This window comes from Notolabrus celidotus, chromosome 21 (genome assembly GCF_009762535.1).
Source record: "Notolabrus celidotus isolate fNotCel1 chromosome 21, fNotCel1.pri, whole genome shotgun sequence".
Classification (NCBI taxonomy): domain Eukaryota; kingdom Metazoa; phylum Chordata; class Actinopteri; order Labriformes; family Labridae; genus Notolabrus; species Notolabrus celidotus.
The window spans coordinates 13,636,262-13,645,337 of record NC_048292.1 but is presented as its reverse complement, the minus strand read 5'-3'; the positions used below and the strand labels follow the sequence as shown (position 1 = coordinate 13,645,337).

Sequence of the window (9,076 nt, the reverse complement as noted above, 5' to 3'; positions counted from 1 at the left end):
CTTTTTTAAATTGATGGTGGTGATGTTATTATATATGGATATTATTTGTATTGTTCTTGTTGGTAGCATTATTACTATTATAAGCATTATTATTAGTATAACTATTAAAATATATATTTTTTCTGGACGGTACTCAACTCAACTCAACTCAACTCAACTCAACTCAACTCAACTCAACTTTATTAATATATAGAACCTTTCATACATAAAAACATGTAGCCTAAAGTGCTTCACAGAGTAACAGACAGTCAGAAAACAACAGCAATGGTAAAATTATAAAATGCACAATTAAAAAATAAATACTTAAAAAAGAAAAGAAAATCAATACAGTAAAATTAATAAAATAAGCGGAAAGAAAAGTTACAAAAAAAGGTAGAGTTAACAAGATCAGATGAACACAAGAAATAAATAAGATAATAATAAATAAATGTTAAAACAATGGTTTAGATAATAATGATTAAAATAATAAAAATAATAAAAATAATAATGGTACATATCTTTGTCTGAAAATCTGCTTTGTAAACACAGTGAGACTTGAATTTTGTTGTTTTGTTCTGAAAATGATAAAATAATAAAAACAAATATAAATAAAATATTTAAATAGCCAAGTTTTAAACCTGCTGACAGATGGTAGCATTTCCTGTCATAACATCTGACGTCGAGGTTACGTCCTCTCTGCGCCTAGCAACGTTTAAGTTTCGATTCTCTGAATGATTGGTGACGCTGCGAGGCTTTGAGTGTAAAACGAAAGTGAACATGAAGCTGTCACTGTGGAGATGTTTACAGAGGTGAGGAGAGCTGTTTTGACTCGAACATATTTAAATCTTTAGCGAAATATTTGACCTTGTGTCTTTTGCTGACTACTTGCTGATAAACAGGACCGGTGTCTGTGAAGTTTGGGGGTCCTGAGGTTTGTTTGTAGCGCGTGAGGAAGTGAAATACCGCGAGAAGTCGACCCCTCACTGAAATCCTCAGGTGTCCTCCAGCTGTTCTCGAGGCTCGACGTGAGAGGCGTCTTCTGAAGTGAGTAGACCCCTTTAAGACGATGTTTGTTTTGAAATATGACCAACAATGAGTCTACATTTACTCAGGTATTTGTTTTTTACTTGACTAATTCAACTTTTTCATCGTGAATACTTAATTTGGACTATGAGGGTTCAATTCTTGTAACTAAGTTTTTCAGATCAACAAAAGGAAGTATCATTATCATTATTATTATTATTATTTTTATTATTATTATTATTATTATCATTATCATTATTATCATTATTATTATTATTATCATTATTATTATTATTATTATTATTATAAGCTTTATTTAACCAGGAAATGCTCATTGAGATTAAGAATCTCATTTCCAAGAGAGTCCTGGCCAAGATAGGCAGCGGCACAGTTACAGAGTTACAATAGACAATAGTAATAATGATAATTACTTTATTTATATAGCACCTTTAAAAACAAATGTTTACAAAGTGCTTTGACAAAAAAAGCGTAGTTCTATAGCAGAGTAAACAAATTGACAGACAGGGAGGAGAAAATGTGATCAATGCAAAACAAAATGCAATGCAGGAGGTTAAAGGGAAAACACGTCAATTGTTTTCCCTTTAACCATTGTCACACCACTCCCTTTAAGTATGGATTGGTGTGACAACGGACCAGTAAATCATTGTTGAGAGGTTTTTCAGGGTAAACAGAAAAATCCCTAAATAAATTAAAATAAATTAAAATGGAGAAGTAAATAAAAGCATTCAAAGGGCAATAAAAGAGGTTTTCAGAGTAAAAGGACGGCATCACATCGGGAAAATTAGAAAAAGTGCAAAGGATGAACTAGGAACATTAAAATAATAAAAGAAAAATAATAATAATAGATTAAAACAATCAAATAAAATAATCTAAAACATTTAAGACAGTGAATTAGTTGGATAAAAAATATAATTAATAATAAAATAGAAGTAAAAGCAGTCAGAAAGATAAAGTCACATAAAAGCTAGTCTGTAAAAATGGGTTTTAAGTAGAGATTTGAAAGATGTCACAAATAGCAGACGCATACAACATTTTAAAATGTATTTAAATCCTTGTTAATAAAGTATCCACATATCTCTATGGTCTACCACCGTTTTCAATGCAGTTTGTGAAGTTTAAACCGGCAGTTTTCCACAGTAACTTCATTCCACACAATTATTTTTCTCTTCACAACCAATAAATCCGTCACGTGTGCAGCAATGACATAAAAAAACAAAACACTGACCTCAGATCTGTTTAAAATAAACATCTGCTATACGCTGCACCTTAAACCAATAAACCGAACACATATGTCTTTCTGTGTTGTCTTTAGGATGATTGATTTGTTGCTTTTAATAAAATATACAGGTGAGATGGGTGTTCCGCACAGCAAAATGGATGATTGTACCAGCCCAGGTAGCATCTGGATTTCTAAGTTATTTCCTTTTTTTTTTTTTAAAGATATGCCCATTGAATTCTGGGCCTCTAGGTATGCCCTTGTTGGTACACCTGAGAACATTCAGGCTTCACACGGTTATTCAAATGTGTCTGTTGTTGTTTCACAGCCATGAAAGGCCTCAGAAACCACCATCTTTCCTGCTGTGTGAACACTTTACTGCAGACCTTCTCTGCTACCAGGGAACTCACGGATATCCTTGACAAGTAAGAAAACTCTGCAGTGTTTTCATTATGACGTTGCCTTATGAGTAAAGGATTGCGTATAGTGATCAGGCATTTATGCAAATTACAAACCTGACAATTAATGAATTGCACAAGGTGGAAACCATCTGGTCGGACCGCGGACAAGCATTCCCTCCCTCTGCAGCTGAAGACAGTCCTCTCTGCCATGAGGAGCGACGACCCTCATTCGGTGTCCCATCATGGCTTTCTCTACTGCCTGGACAGAAACTACATCCGACGTAAGCATGAAAATATTTACAAATCAAAGAAAGGTTCTTTATTGAAATTGTTTATCTCACAACTCAACTATCCTGTTTTGCAGTTAATGTGCAGCATGATGCAGATGAGGTGTTCCTGTCCATCCTGAACTTGATGCAGCAGCAGATTGGCGACACAGCCCTGGTTGGTGTTACACTATATTTATAGTGTTTTTTTTTTTATCTGCAGGTGTTTCATTTATAATTACCTGCGTGTGTTTTTTTTTCTGTCAGGCTCTTGAAATCCAGGAACTGTACAAGATTTCTGTGCAGACACAGCTGGAGTGTTTAGAGTGCTCCTTCAACCAGACCCAGACCAGCTTCATGCTCAGCTTGCCACTGCACATAAAGGAAGATGACAATTCTCTGGTGCGTTGACTTTTTAGGACACATCTTCATTTTCTTCAGGACAGTTCTATAATATCTAAAACAGGCCTTTTCTTATAAATAAGGGCCTGTGTCCACTTACTGCTTTTTTTTTTAATGTACAAGCCACAAACTCTGTTTCAAAGCCCTTCTCACCAGTGCTGACTACTTTTAACTCGGTTATAAAATGCTTTGTATAATTCTACAAAGAAAATTAAAAACCAATTGAAAGAAAACATTTTGTAGCATTAGCAGCAGCTTTAACCATAGAAGTAATTCCCCTGTAAAAGCATGTAGATACTCTTTCCTCTGTACAGACCTCCGCCGTAGTTGTTGACAAAGTTGATATCAAAAGTCCTGCCACTTCTTGAGTGGCAGGACTCAATGGGCAGTGATTGAAAAGTAACATTGACGAGTGCAGTGGTGTTTCAAAGTTGAACTATTGTCAACTGAGAGTGCTGTGGGGTCAAACAATAACAAAAGCTGACGGTGCAAGTGGAAACAGACCCTAAGAAAATCGGCACACCTATGTGTTAGTTGGTGGAACGAACGTGGAGTTAGAACTAGCAGCTAATTAGCATAGCTTGAAAATAAAACATTGAAACAAAGGTGAACATTTAGCCGGACTATATCAAAGGGTAAAAAGTTCACCAACAGACACTTCTAAGGCTCATCAATGAAAATTAAACATATTGTATTGGCACATTTGAAAAAAAGTTTGAAGTTTGTGGGAATGATAAGTTGCAATGCAAAAATAACAACAAACAGAAATCACATTATTTTGAGCTTTAGGAGTGCTGATTAGTGATTTTTACATGTTTTCAGGGCCTTTTTCAAGTCTTAATGCTCTGTTTTTAGCGGGAGATTATGAACTAGACTATTTCTCTGTGGCTAAATTCATCTGCTAAGAAATTGTACCAAATTGAATACTATAAGATAGCCAGTTTACTTTTTTAGACTTTGATACTTGGATAGATTAGGCAAACAAGCTAAAGAATACAAAATACTGAGCTTTAAAGCTACTTATGAATTGATTTTGTCACTTTTGGAAAGGGCCAGGCTAGCCGTTACCTTGATTAGCTAACTAGCTGCAGTTACATAGTACATACTTTTGTTAGGAAACCAGAAAAAAGATGACTCCTCAATCCAAACTCAAAGTGATGCCAACTTGTACCTTTTCAGGAAAGCTGCATGACGTCTTTCTTCGAGCATCAGGAGCTAAAGGGCAGAAATTGCTGCTACTGTAAACAATGTGGTTCAAAGACCCCATCCAAACAGGTGAGGCTTGTTCTGTATGTTCCTTTAAGAGTTTGTACCTTAATAGTGAGACATATTTTCCTTCCTCAGGGTGTCAAACTGCTCTCCCTTCCTCCTATCTTGCGTGTGCATCTGAAAAGATTTCGGAATAACAGCGGTTACGCCCGAAAAATTGATTGCAAGGTTACATTTCCAGAAACCTTTGACTTCACAGAGATCGTAAAGGAGGCGTTCTCTTCGGATTTCACTCAGGTAATAATATTTCACTTTGAACTAATGTTGTCACATTTAATCTGGAGTCTTCTGCAAATTTATTAAATTTTTTTCCCCCAGAATGACTGCACGTACACTTTGTATGCAGTGTTGGTGCACTCTGGTGGTGCAATGTACGGACACTACACTGCTTTTGTTCGTCATAGAGCGAACCAGCGCTGGCACTATGCAAATGACAGCCATGTACAACAGGTACTTCAATTCATACAAAATCCGGCTTTCAAAGATGTATTTTTATTCCCAGCTTGACCCTGTTGAGGAACTTATTTTTTATATGTCATTATACCTTCAATTCGCTCCCTAAAACCATAAGGGGAAGGAAAATTACACATTTTACTTTTGAAGTAATTTTTTCTGTCTGATAAAGTCTCTGATTTGCATTCCAACACGCAGGCCTCCTGGGAAGAAGTAATGGCTACATATGGTGGATATAACAGGTAAATTACTCTCTCAAAATTTCTGTCAGTTTTTGTTTGTTAACTGTTTGGAGGAATAGTTCGCGTTTGTCAGGGTATGGTATTCTCTCAAAGGAAAAGTTACATTTCTTTGCAAGCGATGACAAGATTGATACTACTGCATGCTAAAAATCAAATCTGGCTTTATTTTAACATCTAAATGTAACTCATTTATAAACGTTGCTGTGGAAATTTTACAAAGGCTGATTGCAATGAATCTCTTGTCCGACACCTGCCCCGCACCAGCAGTTTCAAGCTTTAGAATGACTTTATAGAAGATCTTAATGGTATCTTGATGGTCTTTTTTGCCTTTGTAGGTCATATAGAGAAATCAGTATTAATTTGAGTCTTTTTCATAATCAGCAAAAAACTCCTCACAGGAGCTTTAATTGATTGTGGGGTACCTCAGGGTTCTTTTCTGGTTCACCTCTTATTTCACAACTACTGTTTCTCATTTGTTCTCAAAATAAGACACTTATTTATAATTTAACAAGGACAATATGATGACAAAAATTACATATTCCATTAGTTCATCTCTTATTTACCAACTCACTGATCACATGTTTGTTTGTCTTATCAATTATGGCAGTCGGAGAAGATTAACCGACTGAAAAATGATGTATTCTTCAGAAATTGGTTGACTTACATGGCTTTAAATGAAGAAAAGATTCATGATCACTCCAACAATTGTCTCATTGACTTTTAGCACGAAAGGAAATAAGTAACTTCCTCAAATCTAAATTTAAAAAATCTTTTTTAGTTTAATACAAAGAGCTTAGCAGACTCTTATCTTTCTAATCAACTTTCTGTGTTTAGTCCCGTTTATATAATCATCTCTCACTTTAAATATTATAGATTTAATCAACCATGCCCCCAGCTAAAGGAGTAAAAACCATGTGAGTCTTATTTTCCTGCTAATGATGCTTAGTTAAGTTACAGTATTTATTAATAACACTGACAGCCTGTAATGCTTAACTCCTGCTGACAGCATGCAGCTTTTATCCTCCTACTTGCGTAAATGGCTTTAGATCTTTAAAGAAAGCCTTCTTGTTTTTCTAGAGTGATTATTAAAGACTAAAGGTGGTTTTGCTATGAAGGCTTCCAAACGTTTGAACTCTTGAATAGAGGAAATCCATCCTGCTTGGTATGTTGTGTTGTCTTTCAGCAGCTTTTTGAACACCTGGTAGTTATGTTTTCACTCTTTATACCTGTTTACTGTACTGGAATTTCTTTTTATGTTTCTCCCTTATCACTTTCCCTTAACTGTTGAATGTATTACTTTGTTTTGCACATGGATCCATATATTTGATTCAATCCACTAACTCCATTTAGTTTTCTAAAGATCTGGACTTATTTATATCTCTGGATAAAAGAAGCAGGTTTTCTCTTGAAAACAGGCTCATATTCTGGTAATCCAGTAACCAAAACAATACGCTGGCCTTTGTGATAGAATCAAGCGGCAACCTCCGGTCTCAAACTATGAAGCCCATGCGGAAGTGTTATAAACTGCAATTCATCGAGAATCTGCTTGAGGCTGGCTGCAGAAACACCAGAAACCACATAGACACCAATTAAAAAAAGACGATCTTTGCAGCATTAATAAACATGTTTACAGCCTGGTTCAAAAAACGGTTTGGCCCTAGGTCATTAATTTCTCTATCGGCACACACTGTGCGGGGGTGAATTTTTTTCTAACGTGACGGTTCAGAAGATATTAAGATTACGAGTTTTTGCCCAAATAAGGACATGACTGACTTGACTCCCGGACGGGAACACATAGCTGTTGGCTAGGAGGCTCAAACCCCGTCCCTTTACGTCACACTATGCCTGGTTGAGTTCTGCATTTCCAACATGGCTGCTGCCGTCAATTGGCTCAAAAACAGCGCTCAGGAACAGATGGGTGACGTCACGGATACTACGTCCATTATTTATACAGTCTATGGTTAAAATGCAGACGAAATATTTTACAGCTGTTAACATTCTGTTCTGGTTTGTAGAGCCCATTTCTCTATGCGTTCACACTATACAGAGGATGAATCTCTTTATGATTCATTATTTTTGAAGATATTGTGGTAACAACTTTAGCATTATTAGCCATAGTTGGGGTGGGGCTGACTTGATTGACATGCGGGCACACAGTAGCTGTCAGCCAGGCTAGAGGCCCACCTCTTTGCCTCTTGCTTGGTCGACCAAAAGCTAGGTTGAGTCCGAATGTCCGATATGGCGACCGCCATCGATGAGCTTCAGAGCTTACATGCTACCTCTAGCAACACTAAATAGGGAAGTCTTATTTTATGCTGGTTGTTTTGCTTTTGAAGATTCAAGATTCGTACTTTTCCTGTTCAAATGTTGAATGTTGTTATTTTGCAGATCCACAGCGTACATGTTAATGTACAGAAGAGGTTCAGAAGCCGGTGGACCACAACCTGATCTCTCCGGCTGAGTGGGTGGATGCAGATGAATTCACATGGGGTATGGTGCAATACAGGGTGAACATGGGAATATGCAATAATCATAGGATTAATGACTATTATTATTGATTATTGATTTGACTTATTGTAATTTAAAAATGTAATTCCACACCTTGAATTATCTTACATTTAACAAATTCCTGACCTCAAAAAGGTGATTCAGTAGATAATAAGTGCTGCAGTTTCTGCTAAACACCAGTAGATGGAGTTGAAGATTCAAAACAGTGATGAGTTTTCCACTCCTGAGACCACACACGCTGAGCACTCCATCATACTGGGGGGCTGTTTTGGGAGAATGCTTTGCTGAGATATTCACTGTTTGAAGGGAAATACCTGTTATTGGACTCAGTGCTCATTTTCCTGACACTACTTTTTGCTGCATGAGTCACCAATAAAGAACAATGAATTCATGTTTTTTCCACATTAGTGCTGCCAAAAAACACATAAAGGGTTGCTTCAGCATAACGTAACAACCTGCAAGACTTAAGACCTCATCAGGGGTTACAAACAGTTTTTTCCCACTCTTTCTGATGCAGCAAAAGCCGCAAATGCAAGGTCAAAATGTTTGCACTAAAGTTACAGAAAGTCATCTGCACTTCTTTCCGAATATACAATAATAAAGTGAAGTTAGATGTTGCAGCCGGAATGCGTAAATGCTTGCTATTGGCTGTCAGAAGAGCCTCTAAAGTTCCCACTCGCTTGGCCAAGAGTCAGGAGACCGTGTGAAATGGAGCCTATGTGCCGCAGAGTGCTGACAGAATGGAACATGTCTGCACAGTGCTACAGGCATCAGGCCTCATGCTTAGTCATCTCACTGCCATGTTGCATGAAGCAGCCCTATGTATAGGGGGGGTGTCGTCTTCCTACGTTCAACACCAAAAACCACGACTGGATGTGCACAATGTGTATAGATTTGAGTCACCGGTATGGCCAGGCATATAAAAGTCATAATTTCTGACTTGACATTTAAGTACGACTGTGACTGGAATTATTCCTCATAACAAAGACAGTTCACATAGGAAGTATTAACCATGCCTACGTGACATGAAATGCGATCAGTACATATTTTTTGTTAAAGCTCCTGTAAGAAACTTTTTCTGTGTTGTTTTTGGCGCCCCCCTGTGGACGAAGTGAAACCTTGTATTTACTGATCTTGTTCTGTACATGTGCAGCTTGAGTTTTCTGACAAATCTCATCCTGCTGTAAACATTTGCATAGGAATAAATTCATTTAAAAAAAAAAGCTGTTTTCCTCTCTGTGCATTAAATCGCTTCATCTGACACCTACCCCAGCACACGGCTGCAAGCATTAAAAT

General features: G+C 37.0%; 1 protein-coding gene across 3 annotated transcripts; it reads left to right on the top strand.

Moving 5' to 3' along the window:
• Positions 1 to 656: 656 nt before the first annotated feature.
• usp18 (ubiquitin specific peptidase 18) lies at positions 657 to 8,397 on the top strand. Of its 3 annotated transcripts, none has more exons than XM_034674089.1 (12): positions 657 to 788; positions 879 to 1,023; positions 2,371 to 2,418; positions 2,568 to 2,664; positions 2,779 to 2,921; positions 3,005 to 3,084; positions 3,174 to 3,308; positions 4,488 to 4,583; positions 4,653 to 4,814; positions 4,896 to 5,027; positions 5,229 to 5,272; positions 7,661 to 8,397. In XM_034674089.1, the coding sequence occupies exons 3-12, from the start codon at positions 2,376 to 2,378 to the stop codon at positions 7,731 to 7,733; spliced, it is 1,005 nt and encodes a 334-aa protein (XP_034529980.1). In that variant the 5' UTR covers positions 657 to 788; positions 879 to 1,023; positions 2,371 to 2,375; the 3' UTR covers positions 7,734 to 8,397. The 3 variants fall into 3 exon arrangements, with proteins under 3 accessions (XP_034529980.1, XP_034529981.1, XP_034529982.1); XM_034674090.1 differs by having other exon boundaries at positions 2,371 to 2,437; XM_034674091.1 differs by lacking the exon at positions 2,371 to 2,418.
• The last annotated feature ends 679 nt before the right edge of the window (positions 8,398 to 9,076 follow it).

Bases quoted from the DNA above. Each gene is read 5' to 3' on its own strand.
- usp18 (XM_034674089.1), top strand. From the start codon at position 2,376: ATGGGTGTTCCGCACAGCAAAATGGATGATTGTACCAGCCCAG. The intron at 2,419-2,567 runs GTAGCATCTGGA...GTTGTTTCACAG, and splicing joins GGATGATTGTACCAGCCCAG to CCATGAAAGGCCTCAGAAAC. The intron at 2,922-3,004 runs GTAAGCATGAAA...CCTGTTTTGCAG, and splicing joins GGACAGAAACTACATCCGAC to TTAATGTGCAGCATGATGCA.